Source organism: Gouania willdenowi, chromosome 19 (genome assembly GCF_900634775.1).
Source record: "Gouania willdenowi chromosome 19, fGouWil2.1, whole genome shotgun sequence".
In the NCBI taxonomy this organism is placed as follows: Eukaryota; Metazoa; Chordata; class Actinopteri; order Blenniiformes; family Gobiesocidae; genus Gouania; species Gouania willdenowi.
This window is the reverse complement of record NC_041062.1, coordinates 84,035-106,713: the sequence shown is the minus strand read 5'-3', so window position 1 is coordinate 106,713 and position 22,679 is coordinate 84,035. Positions and strand designations below refer to the sequence as shown.

Here is a 22,679-nt window from a genome sequence, read left to right as displayed (position 1 = left end):
TAAAAAAATCAAAACAGGAAAAAACTTTTAATTAAGCCATTTCAGTTACAGGCTAGGTTTGTGCGACTAGGGGAGGGTGGCCACATTAATATGGGGGACGTGATGTTTATAATTAAAAGTTCAACATGAGAAATAACACAATCCATAGATTCTTTATGTGAAAGAGTGCATTCAAGGAAATCCTCTGTGACACACACACACACACACACATACGTGTGTGAATTGAAATCAGAAATGTAGAACAAAAACTAAGGAACGAGACAAAGAAACTTGTGAGTGGTGGATTTCTCTTTCTCTGTGAAACCAAAGCTTTGAGGTTCTTTCATGCACTCTTATTCATGCATGTTTCTTCTAAAGCACTGCGACACATAATTAAGCCACCATCCTTTGATGAATAATAACAATAAGAGTTACCACTCACGCACTTATGCATTCTCATGAACCAAACCAACTTCTTCCCTCATAAACTCAAATCAGTTGGTGCCAAAGAGCAAATTGATGGAGCAGAAAACTGCATGTGATGATGTGGAAACGATGGTGAAACAGGAATAGTGAAGGAGGTGGGGGCGGGGCTGGAGATGATAGCACAAAGGTAACATAGATAGTCTCTGTTACCTACAATGTCCCCAACTATTAACACAACTATATTACATATCCTTTAACCTCTTGGACTTCTTCACTGCAGTTAACGACACACACAACAATCCCATCCTTCCCACCAATGCTCTTCTCTCTCTCTTTTTTCCCGTGTGGATCACTGCACCGCCTGTTCATTGGCAGTGCTACCAGAGTCTTGGGGCTTCATCACATCAGGAAGTTCAGGTGGGCTGGAAAAGGCCTCGACGTGCAGCTGTTCAAACATCTCATCTGGACAAAGAAATGGGAGCTTTATTGTGATAGTACAACATGTTGAAGAGTTGTTAGAGTGAAAACTAGGGCTGGACGATACGGACCAAAACTCATCTCAATGTTTTTTCTCAAAATGGCGATCTACGATATAAATCTCTAAAATGTTAATTCAAATGAAGTCTGAGCAAAAACACAATTGTGGGTTAAATTTTTTGGCGCAAAATACCACAAAGACACATTTATTAACAAACAGCTGCACAATATGTGTTGCTTTAGTCTTTTTCTAATATAAGGGACAGCACGTGTGAGTGAATGCTGTAGTGTGGCTTGTTTAGGGGAAATAATATATTGTAATACGGTTAGAGTCATATTTCCCATGACATACAGTATATAATGAAGCAGTAACCAAGCAGGAAGTCAAGTAGTAGAAATGATGTTTTTCAAACCCTTTCCCATTGGTTGGTGAAAAGGTACCAGAACCCCCACTAAGGTGGTTTTGTCGCCCGTCCAAAACGCCCCACAGCTGGCCAGACCCTCCTCGGGTTAGGACGCACTCAGTAATCCATCCAGAAGTAAAGACTTCTAAAACAAGTATTTTAATACAAAATTAACCTAAAAAATATATATATACTGTAAATATATCAATATATAGACGATATTATAATTTTCAATCTCGATATATCACCCAGCCCTAGTCAAGACACGCCATTAGTAGACTTGGGCAATGTATTGGGATTCAAGATATATCGTGATTTCTATTATTCTATTGTATTTTACAGCTTATTTTGTATTAAAATACTTTCTCGACTTCTCAGAACAGCATGAAAAGTTCAGTTAGACGTATTACTGAGAGCGTCCTAATACAAACCTTCCCCTAAACAACTAGCTACACTACAGAACTCACTCACACGTGCTATCTGACTGGAGAAAAAGCCAAAAGTTAATAAATGTTCTTAGAATAAAGTATGTATTACAATATATTTAATAATTATTTTCATTTGACTGCAAAGTGAGCAAAAAGAGTAAAAAACTGAGTAGATGAGGAAAGAAAGAGATTGAAATATGTAAAATGTTTGCACCATTAACTCGAAATGCCAGACCAACAGTAGCAGGAGCTTGAGGTCTGGCAGTCTGGTTAGTGAATCCACAATCTCCAAGAGTTTTGCTGTCCTCTAGCAGCTGATCATCCTGTAAAACAACATTTAAAGCAATGAAATACACACAATTAAACACTTATTTTGTATGTTTGCTTTACATAATATGGATGAGTTCAAACACACCTTATAGAGACGCTGGTCCTCAGGAGATCTTTTCAGTATTCCTTCAACAATGCGCTTTAGCTCATACACAGTGGTGGACTCTTTGGCATCTGTGAAGATTGTAGTCTTGTGACGCCGGATCATCAAGAACACGTCCTAGAAAAATTACAGGAACAGGAAAATTATTTTATTTTCCACAAATAAAGACATCTTCGACAAAATCTAATGTGAATAGATTTGTTTGACCATCTGATGATTATTGTTGTGCAAAACTACAAGAACATCAGAGGAGATGTCTGACAATAAAACTTTACAGATAATATAACTAATTACAGATTACAGTAAGTTACTATGTCTTCAAAGGTTTTAATGTACTGTATGTGTGCGTTTAATGTGGCTGCCTTTAATGGCCAGAAGTTAAAGACTGTGCACTCAGAAATATGAGCCATTATTACTGAAATTACATTAGCAAAGTAGCAAAATACACTTGTAGTTGTGTATAGAGCTGAATGATTGGAGAACACACATGGTCTGTTCACAGTTCTACCCTCAGGATGGAGGTACAGAAGTATGAAATGCAGGACCACCAGACTGAGGAACTCCTTCTTCCACTCCGACATCAGACTCCTCAACAGCCAATAGGACTGGATATATTTCACTATGCACACTTTATATTTGACTTTTCTATCTTTTCTACCTTGTACATATTTATATTTATCACTTTTTGAAATATTATAATTAGTGTTACTATACTTTTCTCTTTGTTTTCTTTGTGACATCCAGTGTGGTGAGCAAAATAGAAATGTAATTGTACAGGGAAACATGTTTCTTTAACCTTTGCCCCCCAGGCCTGGGAAATATAGTGAGATCCAAGATATATCGAAAGTTCCATTTTGGTGATTAAGAAAATGACAATATAGCCTATAATGATATCATTATTTTATAGCTCATTATGTATTAAAATGCTTGTTTTACCAAATAATACCAAATATAGAATGCGGTTGATAAGCTTAAAATACATTTTTAAACATGTTTATTAAAGAAAGTAAATGTTTATTGAATATTACACTTTTTATAAAAATCTGTTTTAAAAGGGACAGTTGGATTTTACCCACGTTGGCAGGTGAAGTCACCTAACACGCCTCCTACAATGTTAGCTCCTCCCTCTCCAACTATCTAACAACTAAAACAAACACTGCTGTTTAATATAGAATATATATTTTACTTTATTACCATATATGTAAATACAAACTGCACTACTTTTCTGTTGCTGATCGATCGTGTTGGGAGTCACTGCTTGGAGCCACAGACCCATTGTTTACACACATCAGCTGTTAGCACTCCATGCTAATGCTACACCAGTCTATGCAGTGACACCCAGTGTAGTGTAAGGAGGAAACGATGGAGATGTTTATGGATTCATGGCTAACGGCGCTAACAACGGACTCTGTTGTGGATTTGGATGGTTTTCAACTTTTATGGGGTGACGGAGAGCGTTAAGGAGAGAGTCTGGATGTGTTTGTGTGTGGAAAGGAGGAGGAGCTGCTACTCTGGTTCTGCAGCAACACACACACTCTTCTGATTCAATTGTTTGATTGCATCATTGTGTCACACGCTACTATTCGGCCTTGCTTTTAACTCACTAAACCGAAGAGCGAATGTGGCTTTTTTTGCAATATTCGGCCGAATATATTCGGTGGAGAATATTCGGTGCATCTCTAATATAAACACATATTACGGGTATATTAACCCATATAAACCAAAAATATGGAAATGGGACATTTAACTACTGCAAATGTATAACATATTACTGGTATATTGTTAACAGGACATGTGGAATTCTGAGTGATTTCCAAGCGATTCATTATAGTTGTGCAGGACTCCCAGGAACTCCACATGTGCACTAACACAACCTAAGAAGAGAACTAAAATTAGATAAACAATAGTTGCTATATTTTGCAGTCTTGTTCCAGGTTCTGCTGTCATAATATTTCCATCCTTGTACTCCCAGTGTTTAAATGTTTTGTTTTTCGGGTTCATGTTAAATTTTGCAAAGGGTTACACTTTATTTCTGGCTTATTGATTTTTGTTTGGCAAAGTATCACCCTTGTTTTTGTGATGTTCTGCTTTTGGTTACATTTGGATAAATAAATTAATACACTACACTTTGCTCTGCAAGACACTTTATTTGTTTTTACTCCAACAGAGTTTGTGAGTATATGTCCCAGATCACTGAAACACCATAGAGATATACCTATATATACACACATTATTTATACATTAGCAGCAGTAAAATGTCCAATTTCCATATTTTTCTGGGTTATCTAATATCCAACGACATGGTCCTGTTCACTATATGGGTTATTATACCAGTAATATGTTATACATTAGCAGCAGTAAAAAGTTCCACTTCCATATATTTTTGTTTATGGGGTTAATATACCAGTAATGTGTGTTTACAGTATATGCATATTTATACCCTTGGAAATACCTCAGAATACCGGGTTCTACCATTAACCATGTAAAGCTTAGTTAGATGGATTACTGAGTGTCCTCTAATCAAGCCACACTACAGAACTCACTCACAAGTGCTGTCCCTTAGAGGAGAAAAAGCCAAAAGTGGCACATGTTGCATCAAGAATATCCAGATTTTTATCGTATATCGCCATTTTGAGATATGAGTTTTCCATATCGCCCAGCTCTAATAGAACTGTCTTGTAATTTGCCCTCATAAGTTCCAGAATCCCAACACTCACTCTATACCTGATGTAGCATGCTAATGCAACCCCCACAAATAGTTTAGTAAATAACTTCAACCTCTGACATAGTAATGGAAGACAAGTGCATTATACTTACAGATCACATGCCAAAAACAAGAGACAATCAGTTAACAACATGAACACATTAAAAAGATCATATATTTCATATAATTGGGTCATCTTTATACAATACTACTTAATCAGTAGGCCAAGTTTTACCCTGTTGGGGCTAATTTTTGGCCCGCGGGCTTTATATTGGTTAACTTGTTAAAGATAAAACAATACCAACAGTTACAACAAATCCCAAAAATGAAGTGAGTCAAAGTGATCTTAGCATGGAGTTGTTGGTAGCCATGTCGTGGTAATGCTAAGGTATAAAGGTAAGCTTCGCTAGGATAAGCTCCACCGTTCTAAGTGGAAAGGCTAAACTGGAACAGGACACAAACTCATTCAAACGGAGACAATAAAACCGCGTTTCAGCACTTAATTTGCTCCCAAATCACGGAAAGTTTTCACCGATGTTTCTATCGCAATAAAATAGTCACAATGCGACATATAAGAAGGCAGTTACCATTTCAAGCGATGAGCTAAGCTAGCCAGTATCGCCAGCCCTCCGTGTAGTGCAGCTGAAGCCCAGAATGCAGCGGATACGGATATGACGTCACATAGTGAGCAGCTGCTCGATAGAACCGGAACTTCATCACCGGGCTCAGAAATTTGGCGCGAGGCGGACCAGTGGTGCTCGTGAGTCGTGTGTTCACTGCTGTCATGGAAACTGACGGTAAAACCGGGGAATGGTCGGTGGAATAATCGTTACCGGTTAACGTAACGCCAACACTGTCAAGGTGAGTGAAGGGAGGGTACTAAACTAAACTAAACTAAGCTAAGCTAAGCTAAGCTGTTGTCAGTGAATCTCATCGCCGAGTAATATTTAACATGTTTATCACAGTAAAATCTGTAAATAAAGATACATTATGTTTATAAAGGTTTTCTATGCTTCCTGTGTTCTTCATAACTTCATTTTCCAGGTGTTGCTTTGCCTGTAAGTTACAGTCTTAAGTATTTAAACCAGTTTCAGTGGATCGAGCTTAACTTGTCAAACTAGATCAGAAGACTTTGTGGAGTCATATAAAGTATACATTATGATAAAGTAACAGTCAGAATCACTTTTATTGCCAAGTAGAGTTTTTAGACAATACAAGGAATTTTACTTGGTGGATGTGCTAAAATAGATAATAACAAAACAAATATAATAATAATAATAATAATAATATAATTGGGAAATAATTTAATGGAGCAGCAAATATAAATGCCCACTCCATGTATATATATTAGAGTGAGGTTTTTAAAAACACAATGTGTGATGTATCGACTGATAGATGAACATTGATATACGCAGGATATTTACTGTATACGAACACAAATTATTTTAGTACCCAAAATATGATCCATGACAAAGAAGCAAAACAGTTACATTAAAATAAGGAACACTGTAAACACTTTAAAGCCACTGATAGTAAAAGGCTTGTTTTATCACAATACAATGTAAATGAATATTGAAAAATTAAGTTGTTCAAATCTCAAACAGCTCTCTGCTGAAATGTCTTGCGCAAGTTAAACAATGGCTCGGTGCAAATTCCCTACAACTGAACCCAGACAAAACGGAGGTGCTGGTGTTTGCCCCCGATGACGCTATGCCAGGGATTCACCAGTATTTGGGCGACCTGAGTTTATCTGCTAAAACTAGCCTTAGAAATCTTGGCATTATCTTGGACAAAGCAATGTCATTAGAGCACCACTCTAAACTGTTGACAAGGAACTGTTTTTACCAACTGAGGAAAATCTCTAAACTACGTTCACTTGTGTCCAGAGATGATCTTGAGATGATTATCCAGCCTTTGTGTCTTCCCGTTTAGACTATTGTAACAGCTTATTTTCCTGTCTAAACAAAAAGGCGCTGTCTTGTCTTCAGCAGGTACAAAACTCTGCGGCGAGGTTACTGACTCGCACAAACAGAAGGGCCCATATTACTCCCATTCTAAAAGCCCTTCATTGGCTCCCAGTCACTTTTCGTTTCAATTTTAAAATTCTGGTGCTGACCTTCAGAGCCTTGCATGGTCAGGCTCCCTCCTACATTAGAGACTTGTTGTGTCCTTATACCCCCTCCCGGAGGCTGAGGTCCCAGGATCAGAACCTGCTCATGGTCCCCCGTACCCGTTACAAGACCAGAGGAGATCGCTCCTTCCAGGCGGTCGCGCCAACGCTCTGGAACGATCTTCCGTTTTCCTTGCGTTTGCTTGATTCCGTTGATGCTTTTAAGAACCAACTGAAAACCTATTTGTTTCAGAAAGCATTTTAAAATTCCATTGATAAAGGGTTGTTTTTTGACCATCATATTCTTGTGACAGTAACTGTAATTTGTATTGTATTGTATGCACTGTATGTATTGTGAAGCACTTTGTGACTTCTGTCTGTAAAAGGTGCTATATTAATAAATATTACTTACTTACTTAAACATGGATAAATTAAAAATGAAAAAAATTAATTGTAAACAATTAACTAATGTACAGAAGCCTTAAAGGGCCATACTTTCATACATTTTATTTCCTCCGTTTTTCCGTGATAACGGCTTAATTTTCTCGAGATAACAAGACTTTGTTTTCCCGTGATAACGGGGTAATAAACAAAACAATAGTATAGTATAATAAATCAGCATCATATAGATTACTGCATCAGGACTTCAGTAATGTTACAAAGACCCAAATAATGTCTCATTCTAACCGTTATGAGACAGCCAATGAGCTACAAGCTGCAACGAGCTGATCAATATAATTATTGATCTTTCCATCAGGGAATATCCCATTGTTTCCTATGAGCAGCTGACGCTGAGATGTTATTCAGGGACCGTCAACAAAGTGCAACCACCGACACAATAAATATTGAATATTCAATAAGTCTGTGATCATGTATAGCAACGTGACCATATTTACTGTGGACGTTGATGGTCTTTATTTGGTCATACTACAACTCTTATTTAGCTAAAATACCCTTTTGTATAATTTGGATTATATGTATATTATATTGATTATTTTTGTTATTTTAATTTTTTTAATTTTCAATAACCTTTTCACTTTGATGATCTGAAAACATGAGGTAACATTTATTAGGTCTACTTCTATCTACTACAACAGACAAAATGAGAGGAAAAACACTTGATTTTTATTTAAATATTATAATATTTCTTTCAATAGATTCTACAAAAAACACAGAAGAAACCTGAAAACAACGGATAATGTGTATTGGGTGTTCTTATAAATTGATATTTTTTATTAACTGTCTTTCTGTATGCTTATTAAGGATCTGACAGTAATCAACATATTCACACTCTTTGACATATTAGGTCATTTTATTCTACATTTTGCTGTATCGGCACAATAAAAACCTTTTTTTCCACTTCTGTTCCTGTTCTGAAGGTTGTAGCCTGCATCGCGTACGGAGTCTTGTGATGTCCGTCACCGTGGAAACCCCCGTCTCCAGCCTCCCCCTTCCTCTCCCAGCCCACTTCTCCCACGCAGAGCAGTCCTTCAGTCTCAAAAAACGTCGTCTCCCTTTTTCCTCATCATCGGGGTCACCCTGCTCATCACCCTCCAGGCTGTCCCACTCACTGCCACCACTGCCCCCATCGAAGGGATGCAACTCTGTCAGCAGGTTCTTCCCCCAGCACCAATCACCCTGGACCCCCCTGTCGACTTCCCTCGCTAAGTCTCCGCCTCCAGACTCTGTATATGATCCTCAAAAACAGCCCTCCTTCTTCCGTCAGTGTTTTAGCGACTTGGGGCTCTTAGGAAGAGGATCCTTTGGAGAGGTCTACAAGGTAAGCAGGACTCACTAAATTAGTGGTTCTCGACCTTTTTTGGGTCACGACCCCATTTTGACATCAAAAATTTCTGACGACCCCAGAGACATTTTCATTTCTCGCATTACTTTTTGATCATGTTTATAATAGTGTTACGAGTAGCTTCATGTGTGAGGAAGTGAAAGTATACAATACAGTTGTTTGAGATTGTGTGTGGTGTTCTAATTAGAAAAAAATAAAATGATTACAATAATATAATTTTAATAATTGTTTAAAATAAATGATAAAATCAGTTAGACTCAGATTAACAGTTTAAAAACAATACAAGGAATTTAACTTGATGGATCAAATCAAGCTTTATTATATTTTGCCAAACATACACAGTAGTGCAGACAAGATGAGAGAACGTTAAAAACATACACATCTCCCATACTAAACTTACGCGTACTCACACACACATCCCTGAGACGTTTTTATAGTTAAAAAATGAAATAATTAAATATTCTAAATAGTCTACAGCAGCAGCCAGAGTGCATGTATAAAACAGCAGTTAAAGTGACTTTGTGAATAATAATTTAAAATGCTGAGACTAAAACCAAATGATAAATACTGAAACTAAAAAAACTCAAAAATTAGATTAAGGTGCACTGTAACAATAATATTAAATATAAAAGATAAAGGATAATATATTTGCATATTACTAGACATTTCAGGCGACCCCACATGGGGTCATGACCCCAAGGTTGAAAAAACTACACTAAATCGAGCATAGAAATGAAATCATATCTCAATGGAAGTATTTGTGTGTTAGTCCTGGTTTATTTTTATTCAAAGGTGAGAAGCAACATAGATGGGCTCCTGTATGCAGTCAAACGCTCTGCTCAGCGCTTCAGAGGAAACAGTGAAAGGAATCGATGCGTGAGAGAGGCTAGAAACCATGAGCAGCTCTGCCCTCACCCTCACATCCTGGACTTTGTGGCAGCCTGGGAGGAGCGTGGTCGACTTTATATTCAGACCGAGCTGTGCAGCACCAGTCTGCTGCTTCATGCTGAGAATAAACGTCCTGGCCCAGGTCAGTCAAGCAAAATCTAATTCATTCCAGTGGTAAAAAAAGTTGGTTTGATGCTAATTTTGTTCAGTTTTTCCCCAAATTGTGGTTGTAAATCTGTCTACGATGTTGTTATCCAGATGAAGCTGCCGCATGGGCCTACCTGTGTGACCTCCTGTCAGCGCTGCACCATTTGCACTCTCGTGGATTTGTGCACCTGGATTTGAAGCCAGCTAACGTCTTAATCACAAACTCTGGACGTCTGAAGCTAGGAGACTTTGGTCTGTTGCTTCAGCTCCAACAGACAAACATGGAGGAGAAAAAGATGGAGGAAGCCCAAGAGGGAGATCCCAGATACATGGCTCCAGAGCTGCTCAGTGGGATTTATGGACCGGCTGCAGATGTCTTCAGGTACATGTGAACAAAATAGTGATATTCTCTTATTTATTTATCTGTTTGTTACTAGGGACAATGCACATTAATAGACATGAACCTGTACATGTGCCAGTTTGTTTCCTTCCATAGTCCAACAGGTTGATGTTGTGTACACAACACAATTTACATTTATAAAAAACAGACAACTCCTAAATGTGACAGTACAATTAAATACAGACTTAAATATAACCACATTTAGCTGAGGACAGACCAGAAATATAGTGATTGTTGATTTAGTGCTAAAGTGCTAGTATTTTGTCTTGAATAAGAAATTGAACTGTTGTTTGTTAGTTAAAGTGTGAATATTACTATTATAATATGCATGAGCTTCTTAAATCTAGCTCTTCCTTTTAGTTTAGGTGTCTCTATCCTGGAGCTTGCTTGTAGTATCGAGGTTCCAAATGGTGGTGATGGATGGCAGAAGCTCAGACGAGGCTTTCTTCCATCAGAGTTTACCAATAGTAAGTCTTTTACATTCATTACTTCATGAACGATCACATTTTTTTTTCAATAAGACTAGTTATCATGATATTTTTTCACACCAGGCTTGTCACATGAGCTGCAGGCAGTTTTGCGAATGATGCTTGCCCCAGAACCATCTCAGAGACCAACAGTTTCTGAGCTACTCGCGTTCCCTTCTGTGAGAAAACAGAGATGGAAAAGGATTATTTATCTCACAATCGCTGAAGCAATGCTGACGCTGACTTCCCTCTGCCAGGTAGTGTATTAATAAAGACTGAATTCAATTTAATATCCCCATTTATTAAAAAAGCAAGGCGGATTTGATGTGTTTCTCCTCTAAATAGCAGAAGGTGTATTGTGTTGGATGCAGACTGCTCTCCTTCTGCATGTCTTTTCTCCCCTGGGGGAGCAAGCCCGTACCCTGCACCCCATCTAAGGAGAGCTGTGATAGGGATCTGACCTTGTCCGTCAGCTGCCTACTCACAGACTCAGAAAGCCCAGAGGATGATGCTGTGTTTCTGCCGCCCACAGATCCAGAGATTTCCCCCACCTTTCTCCACAGGTAGATCGTCACTAGTTGTTTCACTCGTTTATTTATTTCTTTTAAGATTGTGAAATTTTAAGCCATAAACAAGAGATCTTTGAGTTGTAGGGTAATTAATTAAGTAAATTGAGTGATCATTCTGAAAAAGATGATTTATTGTGTGCTTACATATTATTATTTTTATTATATAGTATTCCTCAACTGGATAGGTCAAATTCAATCATCAATCTCAATCAATCAATCTTTATTTGTATAGCGCCAAATCATAACCAATGGTATCTCAAGACACTTTACAGTAGAGCAGTCTTAAGGACGGACTCTTCATTTTATGGATACACACATATGCATATATACGTATATACACATACATATGTATCCCACACCCAACATGAATTCATCATGGCGGCAAGGAAAACCTTCTGTTAAGCAGCAGGAACCTTGTGTGGATCCCATTCCTATGATGAACAGCCATCCACGTTATGCTGTGTTGGGTGTGTGCAGAGGAAAGGGTGGAGACAGAGTTGTTGAGACTCTGTAACTCCACACTGAGGATCCCACGGACCTGCAAGACAAAAGCCAGAAGGAGAACAGGAGCAAACACACAAGGGAAGAAGCAGACATAGAGGGAGTGTTAGAGAGAGGAATGGGACCCTCTCCGGTCCCTCTCTAACCTAAATGACCTCTCTCTTAATGTAAATCTCTTAAAATTTCAGAGACTAATTTCATTGTAGGGCTACTTTGTATATGACATTACATTATTATGTTTTTTTAAGTGTGCAGGAGTAGGGGAACATGGCTGTAGGCTATAGATAAAGTTGTGATTTCTTTTTCCTAAAAGTTTCACTTGATCCTCAGGGTCCGATCTGTGGAGAGCACATCCACTCCTCGTCCTTTATCTCCAAGTGTTGTCCACACACCCACTCACTCCAGTGTGGGGGACTGGTCCTCCTCTCATTTAGCGTCTACACCCTCAAGTATCCATTCAAAGGGTTCCTGCCTCACCCTCACCCCCAGCGGGAGCCCCCTACACCATAGGTCTGCTCATGGCTCAAGGCGGAGTCTGCACTTGTCATCCACGACGTCCTCTAACCCTCTAACCCTGAGATGGATGGAAAAGGGTGACGACGTAACCCGATCCACTCTGGAACCAAAGAACCTGCTCAGCCTGTTTGAAGAAACCAGTCTGCAGGGAGAGCTGTAAACGTACCACTGCCATACAAACATATATTAATACAGAAATTAATTTTTTTTTGTTTTTTGATAAATTGTAAAAAAGCTTTTTTTCTTTTAAATTCAGTGTTAATTTGAAAAGGAAAGAATGTAAGAAAAATATGTGCTTGGAATTAAAACCTTTAAGCACTTTTAAAATATGTTTTTATTTTTTGCACTGCTGTTAAGCATCAGCCGTCTGACTCTGAGTTACTGTGTGTAACCAAGCATTTGGGATCTAAACATGTGGATACATAATTGAAAAGGGAATGAATATTAATGCATTGAGCACTAGATGTTGTTCCAGTATAGGCTCTTGGTCTTTACAGGAAATCATATTAGCCAAGTATTATCAGCAGAATGAATGTAACTTATCAATTACCTGCTTAATGGATGGTTTTCAATACTTGCCAACATGGAATAAAAAAACCTTCACACTGGAATTAACCATCACATATAACATAAGCTGAACTGGGTTTTACTGCTATTAAATGTGTTATATTAAAATGCATTACTTTTGTCCAACAGAATGATTATATTACAATCTACTTATTATTATTATTGTTGTTAAAGTTCTGATAAGTCATTAAAATCTTCTCCTTGAACTAAAAAATGTAGTCTTTCTATTTTTGTATCTGCGTTTAATTGTTTTCATAAATTGACGCCTTATTTGACTAAAAAAATAGGAGTATTTGCTGCTGACAGACTATTTTCTATAGTTTTCACATTGTCCATTTTCTACAATTTATTTGCTTGATACAATGAAAATTATTGAACATTTCAGCTTGCCTAATTTTTTTTTCATTCAAAAACTTTTATTTTTCCTTTTTAAAAACTAACAAACGATATGTTTAACTGTCATTTTTATTTCTTGAAAGTAAAAAATAATACCGAAAACATTTTACAACTGTAAACGTTCTCGTAACCCTAGTAATTGTGACCTATGTAGGAACTTTTATTTTGAAAGTCGTCATAACCGGAAACTTCCTGATAGGCTTTCTGACGCTGGGTTGCAATGTGACGTAATTTCCTGTTTTGATCTGCGTGCTGTAGGGTCACCGGTGGGAGATTGTAGACAATAAAAACAGGATTGTGGATAAATGCAGATATTGGTGGATCTTTGTTTGAACTGCTCAGCGCTGAGTCACTGCCGGTGTGAATGAGCTAATGTAGCTAATGTTAGCCTGAGTCCTGTGAAAGAAAGTCACCTCTCAACAACCGAACAGGTATTACTGACTACTGCAGTTTATCTACACAAAGATGGAGACAGATTTAACTTCATATTAATGTCACTTTGTGTTTATTTTAATGTTAAAACACCGTTAGTAGTAAATGCTATGACTGGATAATATGAAACCATTAATGCTACTATACCTGTATAATGTTTAATGTAACATATATCTTTGATACACGTGTTTACCTGACTTGTTTTAATTTAAATACATGTTTTAAGTAACACTTAAACTGTGTAACTTCTATATAAAACAAAACATGAAAACAACGTTTTAGAACGTTACAAAGTCACATTTTTAGACAACATATCATGTGATGCGCACGCAAGCGCACTGCGGTTGTAATCGACGTAATCTGGTAAACAAACAGTCTCACAAACATACTTAAACTATTAAGATGCGTAAAATTTTATTCTGGTCCCTGAAGAACAACTAAAACATTGCAGAAAAAAGATCAAAACTAACTAAATATAGACAATTGTTGCAACAAACTTGCATCTGGCTTTTGCAGCTTGTTTGTTCCCTAGCACACATGCTTAAAATAAATACAATTAAATCAAACTAAATATAGATCTTTGAAGGTTGTAACAACAGCTTGTTTGTTCCCTAGCACACATGCAGTCGCATAATCTAACTCTCATATAATTCACAAAATGAACATATTTAATGGCATTATTTTAGGTTATTGTTTTACTCTATATTAGATTTCTTTTCTTTTCTAGAATGTCTAAACTGGAACGTATGAACGCTCGTGTGACCAAACTACTGACTGAAGCTGTGCAAGAGGTTCTGGACTTGGTGAATGAAACGGTGACAGAATACAAAGAAAGAACAATCCGGACTCAGAGAGAGAATGAGAGTCTGAGGAGACGATTGCAGGAGCTCCAGGACAGAATAGAATGTACACGTGAGTCTCACTGTTTGACTTACTTTTTTAGTTCATTAAGGAGTAATCACCAAATATCATACCTGTTATCATAGAAATGTGCTCATCTTCAACTTAGGGTTGGGGCTAACCCTAACCCTATTTTTAAGGCATTTATTTACCTTTTTTGCCTCAACCTGTTTTCTCCTGTCTCTGCACAGCTGCTGTGGCTACAAAGGAATCCAATAATAAACCTGAGTCAATAAATGACATGCAGGATGTGATGGGGATTCAACAACACAACTCACATATCACGAGCACAGAACCAACACTAAGCAGTCACCAAACACACTGCAGTGTGAAGCAGGAATATGAAGATGTAAAAAGCTGGAGTGAAACTTCTTCACATGCAGATAGTGTGTTGGTAAAGGTGTCAGTGGAAAACTATGAAGCATCAGAGGAGGTGATGCACAATAATGAGAATGTAGAAACTGTTCAAAAATCACATATGAACACGGAAACTGCAGTTTCATCAAACAATGTGTTTAAATCATCCTTTTTAGAGATAAATGAAGCTGATGTGAAAAATGAATCAGAATCAACATCAGAGGAAGCATTGATTCAACAGCAGTATACTGGAGTTAAGGATTGGACCTTAAACTCTCCTGGTCACAGCCCAGTTCAGACACAAGGGTCACTGGTTAGTGCGGATCCTTGTGGACCCGTGTTGGTCGCTTCTAGTCAGAGTGTTCCCAGGAGACATGGGTTGGTACCGACCAGCGGGGCTGCGTTTGATGGGAGACACTATGGAAAGCAGCACCTGAGCAGAGAAAACTTTCACGTTTGTTTTGTGTGCGGGAAAATATTCAACAGGGTTGGGAATCTAAGGATCCACCAGCGATGTCACACGGGAGAGAAACCGTACGGCTGCATACAGTGTGGGAGGCGTTTCAGTCAGGCAGGAGACTTAAAAAAACATAAGAGAGTCCACACAGGAGAGAAACCGTACCAATGCAACCATTGTGGCAAGAGCTTCAGTCGTGGAGAGAACCTGAAGAGACACCAACGGATCCACATTGGAGAGACTTTGCTGCTGCAGCAATCGTGGGTCAATCTACACCAGTGATCTTAATAAAATGTATAAATAATTACATTATTAACTAGGGGTGTAACAAAATAGTCAACTCACAATACAATATGAAATACAATGTAGGGCCCATGTTACAAAATGCTCACAATATGCTAAAAATTCCCAATGAAGAGTAACAAATGTGTTTAAAATGTTTGGTGATGAAAAACAATTTGACTGCAAAAGTTGAAGACACTGTGTGGGAGTGTTTTGCTTCATAATTAAAGAACGAAAACCCATTTACCGGTCTGTTTATTTAAATTATTTCTAATTTTTCAAGTATAATAGTTTTGAAGGTTTTTGTCTTAGGGCCTTTATATTTTGGACTTTCCTTTCATTAGCTCCTTTTTCAGTGCTGCAGCAATATTTTGGCCTGTGTGTGATTCAAATATCGCTTGTGTTTGGAGCACGTAGCTTTTAATTTCCCAATTATCCGTCCCAATGGTGTGGGATGTAACTGTCATTAAAATCTGTATTTAATAGTTTAGTACGTCATTATGTGCCTTATGTTTCTTGAATTAATTCCTTGTTTCTTTCAAAGACTTTTTTTAATTCTTATTTAAATTATTTAAAATTTCAGCTTGCCTTATTTTTATTTTTCTTTTTCATTTTTTCTTTAAAAGGGTGAAAAACTTTTTCTTTAAAAAAACACTATTGTTACTGTATTTTTTCATTACTCAGACACAATATCTTACACGTGTAAACTTTCATAATCAAAATAATCTTTGTGACAAAAAGTAACTTGATTAAATCGGGACTTTTATTTTGAAAGCCGTTACTATCCGGAAATTGACGCCTTATTTGACAAAAAAAAATAGGAGTATTTGCTGCTGACAGACTATTTTCTAAAGTTTTCACATTGTCCATTTTCTACAATTTATTTGCTTGATACAATGAAAATTATTGAACATTTCAGCTTGCCTAATTTTTTTTTCATTCAAAAACTTATTTTTCCTTTTTTAAAAACTAACAAACGATATGTTTAACTGTCATTTTTATTTCTTGAAAGTAAAAAATAATACCGAAAACATTTTACAACTGTAAACTTTCTCGTAACCCTAATAATTGTGACCTAAATATGACTAAATAGGAACTTTTATTTTGAAAGTCGTCACTAACCGGAAACTTCCTGATAGGCTTTCTGACGCTGGGTTGCAATGTGACGTAATTTCCTGTTTTGATCTGCGTGCTGTAGGGTCACCGGTGGGAGATTGTAGACAATAAAAACAGGATTGTGGATAAATGCAGATATTGGTGGACCTTTGTTTGAACTGCTCAGCGCTGAGTCACTGCCGGTGTGAATGAGCTAATGTAGCTAATGTTAGCCTGAGTCCTGTGAAAGAAAGTCACCTCTCAACAACCGAACAGGTATTACTGACTACTGCAGTTTATCTACACAAAGATGGAGACAGATTTAACTTCATATTAATGTCACTTTGTGTTTGTAGTCGCCATGTTATTTATAGGTATATTTTAATGTTAAAACACCGTTAGTGGTAAATGCTATGAGTGGAGAATATGAAACCAGAAAGGCTACTATATAATGTATCTTTGCTACACGTTTATACCTGACTTGTTTTAGTGAAATACTTTGAGTAAACGTTTAAACTGTGTAGCATCAGCTGCTTAGCATGTGGTGCACACGTTTAATTGCTACGAAAAGGGTGAATTAGTGCGCAAGCGCATTGAGGTTGGCCTCGCCTTTGTCAGATTACGTCACGTTAACGAACAGTCTGGCAAATAATTATACTAACCCTAAACAATAATAATATTACTAATAGTAAACAAATATTAATAATACTAATAGTAAACAATAATAATACTAATAGTAAGCAGATAATAATACTAATAGTAAACAAATATTAATAATACTAATAGTAAACAAATAATAATACTAACCCTAAACAATAATAATAATATTACTAATAGTAAACAAATATTAATAATACTAATAGTAAACAAATAATAATACTAATAGTAAACAGATAATAATAATAATATTACTAATAGTAAACAAATAATAATACTAATAGTAAACATTAATAATACTAATAGTAAACAAATAATAATACTAATAGTAAACAGATAATAATACTAATAGTAAACAAATAATAATAATAATATTACTAATAGTAAACAAATATTAATAATACTAATAGTAAACATTAATAATACTAATAGTAAGCAGATAATAATACTAATAGTAAACAAATAATAATACTAATAGTAAACAATAATAATACTAATAGTAAACAATAATAATAATAGTAAACAATATTAATAATACTAATAGTAAACAGATAATAATACTAATAGTAAACAAATAATAATACTAATAGTAAACAAATAATAATACTAATAGTAAACAGATAATAATACTAATAGTAAACAGATAATAATACTAATAGTAAACAAATAATAATACTAATAGTAAACAAATAATAATACTAATAGTAAACAGATAATAATACTAATAGTAAACAGATAATAATACTAATATTAAACAGATAATAATTCTAATAGTAAACAGATAATAATACTAATAGTAAACAATAATAATACTAATAGTAAACAGATAATAATACTAATAGTAAACAGATAATAATTCTAATAGTAAACAATAATAATACTAATAGTAAACAAATAATAATACTAATAGTAAACAGATAATAATACTAATATTAAACAGATAATAATTCTAATAGTAAACAGATAATAATTCTAATAGTAAACATAATAATTCTAATAGTAAACAATAATAATTCTAATAGTAAACAGATAATAATTCTAATAGTAAACAGATAATAATTCTAATAGTAAACAATAATAATACTAATAGTAAACAGATAATAATTCTAATAGTAAACAGATAATAATACTAATATTAAACAGATAATAATTCTAATAGTAAACAGATAATAATACTAATAGTAAACAGATAATAATTCTAATAGTAAACAATAATAATACTAATAGTAAACAGATAATAATACTAATAGTAAACAGATAATAATTCTAATAGTAAACAATAATAATACTAATAGTAAACAATAATAATAATACTAATAGTAAACAGATAATAATTCTAATAGTAAACAAATAATACCAATAGTAAACAATAATAACAATACTAATAGTAAACAAATAATAATGTTACTAATAGTAAACAAATAATAATAATAGTAAACTAAAAAAATAAATAATACAGTTGGTAATGATAATAATAATAGTAAAATAATACTAATTGTAGTAAAATCTTATTTCCCTGTCATTTGTTTTATGAAGAACAACTAAAAAATTGCAGAAAACATGTTTTGAATCAGAAATCAGAATCAGAAATGTTTTAATGGCCATGTACAGTTTTAAGGACAGTACAAGGAATTTGTCTTGGTAGTTGGTGCACGAAACAAACAAAAAAACAACAAAGAACAACCCAGCAACAATAATAATAATAATGGTAAATATAAAGGATGAGGGATGAATAAATAAACTTTTTGAACTTAAAATAAACAAAATATGTAATAAAAATAGATGCAATTAAATCAAACTAAATATAGATCTTTGAAGGTTGTAACAACAGCTTGTTTGTTCCCTAGCACACATGCAGTCGCATAATCTAACTCTCATATAATTCACAAAATGAACATATTTAATGGCATTATTTTAGGTTATTGTTTTACTCTATATTAGATTTCTTTTCTTTTCTAGAATGTCTAAACTGGAACGTATGAACGCTCGTGTGACCAAACTACTGACTGAAGCTGTGCAAGAGGTTCTGGACTTGGTGAATGAAACGGTGACAGAATACAAAGAAAGAACAATCCGGACTCAGAGAGAGAATGAGAGTCTGAGGAGACGATTGCAGGAGCTCCAGGACAGAATAGAATGTACACGTGAGTCTCACTGTTTGACTTACTTTTTAGTTCATTAAGGAGTAATCACCAAATATCATACCTGTTATCATAGAAATGTGCTCATCTTCAACTTAGGGTTGGGGCTAACCCTAACCCTTTTTTAAGGCATTTATTTACCTTTTTTGCCTCAACCTGTTTTCTCCTGTCTCTTCACAGCTGCTGTGGCTACAAAGGAATCCAATAATAAACCTGAGTCAATAAATGACATGCAGGATGTGATGGGGATTCAACAACACAACTCACATATCACGAGCACAGAACCAACACTAAGCAGTCGCCAAACACACTGCAGTGTGAAGCAGGAATATGAAGATGTAAAAAGCTGGAGTGAAACTTCTTCACATGCAGATAGTGTGTTGGTAAAGGTGTCAGTGGAAAACTATGAAGCATCAGAGGAGGTGATGCACAATAATGAGAATGTAGAAACTGTTCAAAAATCACATATGAACACGGAAACTGCAGTTTCATCAAACAATGTGTTTAAATCATCCTTTTTAGAGATAAATGAAGCTGATGTGAAAAATGAATCAGAATCAACATCAGAGGAAGCATTGATTCAACAGCAGTATACTGGAGTTAAGGATTGGACCTTAAACTCTCCTGGTCACAGCCCAGTTCAGACACAAGGGTCACTGGTTAGTGCGGATCCTTGTGGACCCGTGTTGGTCGCTTCTAGTCAGAGTGTTCCCAGGAGACATGGGTTGGTACCGACCAGCGGGGCTGCGTTTGATGGGAGACACATTTGTTTTGTGTGCGGGAAAATATTTGCCAGAGTGGGGAATTTAAGGCTCCATCAGCGTCGTCACACGGGAGAGAAACCGTACGGCTGCATACAGTGTGGGAGGCGTTTCAGTCAGTCAGGAGACTTACAAAAACATAAGAGAGTCCACACAGGAGAGAAACCGTACCAATGCAACCATTGTGGCAAGAGCTTCAGTGTTAGAGCGAACTTGAAAAGACACGAAAGGATCCACGTTGCAGAGACTTTGCAGCTGCAGCAATCGTGGGTAAATCTACACCAGTGACCTTAATAAAGTATTTAAATAATTGCTTGACTACCTCAGTTCTGGGAAATTGTAATTAGGATTGACTTTAGGGAATCATTTCGTGTATACATTAGATGTAGGGATGCACGATATTGGATGATGATATATTTTACCACTCATTTGCCCACTAACCGATACACATGATTGTGAAGATGATCTTCTTCCTGTGGTGGAATTAACAGAATTATTCTGCATCTTTATAATGTTCTCCCACTGGCAAATATAGATATAAGACAAAGCTAAAAATGATGTGACATCAGTAATAGTTCCTAAATATTTCAATTAACATTGTGTAAAACATGTCGTACAATTGTTTTTAAACCAAACAATTCAGATGTGCAGCCTATCCAACAGTTGCTACATACTTATATTTATTATTTGAATGTTAAAAACACAATTTTTACAAGATCCAAGTGTACTTTTATAGCTATGTATGATGGAAACATTCAAACCGTCTTGAAATCTGCAAATTCAGTGTTGAATTGAATGATTTACATATATCTTATGTCTGTGGAATAGATGATTAAAGTCAGTATATACTGATGTCGATAGCGTGTCAATAATATTGCGTCTTTAATTTGAAGTTTGCTAAGAAAAAATTAAAACATCCTATAACAGGACAAATAGCTGAATTAATTTCAAACTTGCAGGTTATTGTTTTTAGTGGTAATTTGAATCACAGTTACTGCTACAGATACAACTTAAATATATTTGAATGGGTTGAATAATTACTCAGAAAGCAATGGTATTATTTATGTTATGTGAGACTTCCTGTTTGCCTTTGATATTGACTGCATTTTACTAACAATGTCTTGTATTTGGAAAAAAAACAGTGATGTGGAAATATGGATATTAAACTGTAAATAAATGAATATGCTCAACATGGAAAAGCAATTTTCATTTGTGTATCATTCCTTTATTTAAATACACCTGATCATTCTGATCAGATTCTATAATTAGTTTTTGATCAAGTTTGTTATAAAAAAATACAGAATAGTCAGTTGTGTTTTAGTTGGAAAATGATAATTAAAACAATTTGATATATATTTTTAATCAGTAATTATTTTTAACAGTTTTTGCTCCAACACGTGGGACTGATAATCAATATAATTAGTGTTTCATTATTTCTTATGAATACTTTCTAGTTAATATCATTCATGTTTTAATGCATTTTCATATAAAACACAGAGGGTTATATTTAATCAGTTAAAATGATCATCATAAATCAGAACAATAGCGGAAGTTGCTCATTTAAAGCGCGAGCACACCGGAAATACAAATAGACACAACAGAGGAGTTTGGTCTCTGCGCACACACACACACACACACACACACACTTCACACAGGTGAGTAAAAACAACATCACAAGTATAAAGATGTTAAAACGAATTGCTTTTATTCTGCTTTACTGACTTTTTGGGACCATCAGACTCACGTTTTTTAAAGAATAAAACACCGACTGGGTTTTTCAAAGTTGAGTTTATATATATTTATATATTTAATAATAGGGTTAAAAAACAATCCTTTTGATAGTTTGACGGAAAGAAAATTGATGTTTATGTGATAATTTCTGCTAAAACTTTTCTCGTAAAACGCGGAAATGCGCGGGTTGAAAAATGAGGAAGTAAAAGTGTGTGTGTGTGTGTGTGTGTGTGTGTGTGTAAATATATATAATATGTGTGTGTGTATATATATATATATAATGTGTGTGTATATGTATATATATATGTGTGTGTGTATATATAATGTGTGTTGTGTGGTGTGGTGGTATCTATTAAATATGTGTGTGGGTGTGTGTATATGATAAGATCTAATGTGTGTCTATCTATCTAGCTATATATATCTATATATCTATCTCTATATGGTGTGGTGTGTGGTGTGTATATCAATGTGTGTGTGTGTGTCTCTCTATCTCTCTCGCTCTCTCTATTCTTCTCCTCTCCTTCTCTAATGTGTGTGTGTCTCTCTCTCTCTCTCTCCTGGTGTGTGTGTCTCTCCTGTGTGTGTGTGTGTCTCTCTCTCATTTGTGTGTGTGTGTCTCTCCTGTATCATGTGTGGGTGTACTGTGTATC

At 35.6% G+C, this 22,679-nt stretch overlaps 4 protein-coding genes across 9 annotated transcripts; 3 read left to right on the top strand and 1 right to left on the bottom strand.

Moving 5' to 3' along the window:
* Nucleotides 1-5,528, bottom strand: LOC114481335 (elongin-B-like). Its single transcript, XM_028476062.1, has 4 exons — nt 5,439-5,528; nt 2,130-2,264; nt 1,929-2,037; nt 1-867 (listed from the first exon to the last, which is right to left on the bottom strand). Exons 1-4 carry the CDS (start codon nt 5,439-5,441, stop codon nt 755-757), a joined length of 360 nt encoding a protein of 119 aa, XP_028331863.1. The 5' UTR covers nt 5,442-5,528; the 3' UTR covers nt 1-754.
* Nucleotides 5,529-5,551: 23 nt separating this feature from the next.
* Nucleotides 5,552-12,849, top strand: pkmyt1 (protein kinase, membrane associated tyrosine/threonine 1). 2 transcript variants are annotated; one of them, XM_028476056.1, is made up of 8 exons: nt 5,552-5,712; nt 8,341-8,741; nt 9,558-9,795; nt 9,912-10,182; nt 10,561-10,667; nt 10,752-10,924; nt 11,016-11,230; nt 12,068-12,849. In XM_028476056.1, exons 2-8 carry the CDS (start codon nt 8,373-8,375, stop codon nt 12,411-12,413), a joined length of 1,719 nt encoding a protein of 572 aa, XP_028331857.1. In that variant the 5' UTR covers nt 5,552-5,712; nt 8,341-8,372; the 3' UTR covers nt 12,414-12,849. The 2 variants fall into 2 exon arrangements, with proteins under 2 accessions (XP_028331857.1, XP_028331856.1); XM_028476055.1 differs by having other exon boundaries at nt 11,013-11,230.
* A 587-nt stretch (nt 12,850-13,436) lies between these two features.
* On the top strand, nt 13,437-15,785 carry LOC114481333 (zinc finger protein 16-like). 3 transcript variants are annotated; one of them, XR_003676238.1, is made up of 4 exons: nt 13,437-13,647; nt 14,376-14,560; nt 14,740-14,981; nt 15,082-15,785. XR_003676238.1 is itself a non-coding variant. In XM_028476058.1 (3 exons), exons 2-3 carry the CDS (start codon nt 14,377-14,379, stop codon nt 15,642-15,644), a joined length of 1,089 nt encoding a protein of 362 aa, XP_028331859.1. In that variant the 5' UTR covers nt 13,437-13,647; nt 14,358-14,376; the 3' UTR covers nt 15,645-15,784. The 3 variants fall into 3 exon arrangements, 2 of the variants coding, with proteins under 2 accessions (XP_028331859.1, XP_028331858.1); XM_028476058.1 differs by having other exon boundaries at nt 14,358-14,560; nt 14,740-15,784; XM_028476057.1 differs by having other exon boundaries at nt 14,740-15,782.
* Nucleotides 15,786-16,800: 1,015 nt separating this feature from the next.
* On the top strand, nt 16,801-21,316 carry LOC114481334 (zinc finger protein 252-like). 3 transcript variants are annotated; one of them, XR_003676239.1, is made up of 4 exons: nt 16,803-17,015; nt 19,356-19,540; nt 19,718-19,959; nt 20,060-21,316. XR_003676239.1 is itself a non-coding variant. In XM_028476061.1 (3 exons), the coding sequence occupies exons 2-3, from the start codon at nt 19,357-19,359 to the stop codon at nt 20,584-20,586; spliced, it is 1,053 nt and encodes a 350-aa protein (XP_028331862.1). In that variant the 5' UTR covers nt 16,801-17,015; nt 19,338-19,356; the 3' UTR covers nt 20,587-21,315. The 3 variants fall into 3 exon arrangements, 2 of the variants coding, with proteins under 2 accessions (XP_028331862.1, XP_028331861.1); XM_028476061.1 differs by having other exon boundaries at nt 16,801-17,015; nt 19,338-19,540; nt 19,718-21,315; XM_028476060.1 differs by having other exon boundaries at nt 16,802-17,015; nt 19,718-21,313.
* Nucleotides 21,317-22,679: the final 1,363 nt, after the last annotated feature.

What these genes read in the sequence shown, in the direction of transcription:
- LOC114481333 (XM_028476058.1), top strand. Translation starts at nt 14,377, where the DNA reads ATGTCTAAACTGGAACGTATGAACGCTCGTGTGACCAAACTACTGACT. An exon ending in GGACAGAATAGAATGTACAC is followed by an intron (nt 14,561 to 14,739) that starts GTGAGTCTCACT and finishes GTCTCTGCACAG; the next exon opens with CTGCTGTGGCTACAAAGGAA.
- LOC114481334 (XM_028476061.1), top strand. Translation starts at nt 19,357, where the DNA reads ATGTCTAAACTGGAACGTATGAACGCTCGTGTGACCAAACTACTGACT. An exon ending in GGACAGAATAGAATGTACAC is followed by an intron (nt 19,541 to 19,717) that starts GTGAGTCTCACT and finishes GTCTCTTCACAG; the next exon opens with CTGCTGTGGCTACAAAGGAA.
- pkmyt1 (XM_028476055.1), top strand. Translation starts at nt 8,373, where the DNA reads ATGTCCGTCACCGTGGAAACCCCCGTCTCCAGCCTCCCCCTTCCTCTC. An exon ending in GAATAAACGTCCTGGCCCAG is followed by an intron (nt 9,796 to 9,911) that starts GTCAGTCAAGCA and finishes GTTGTTATCCAG; the next exon opens with ATGAAGCTGCCGCATGGGCC. An exon ending in TCCATCAGAGTTTACCAATA is followed by an intron (nt 10,668 to 10,751) that starts GTAAGTCTTTTA and finishes TTTTCACACCAG; the next exon opens with GCTTGTCACATGAGCTGCAG.
- LOC114481335 (XM_028476062.1), bottom strand. An exon ending in AGGACCAGCGTCTCTATAAG is followed by an intron (nt 2,038 to 2,129) that starts GTGTGTTTGAAC and finishes GTTGTTTTACAG; the next exon opens with GATGATCAGCTGCTAGAGGA. An exon ending in TCTGGCATTTCGAGTTAATG is followed by an intron (nt 868 to 1,928) that starts GTGCAAACATTT and finishes TTCTTTGTCCAG; the next exon opens with ATGAGATGTTTGAACAGCTG.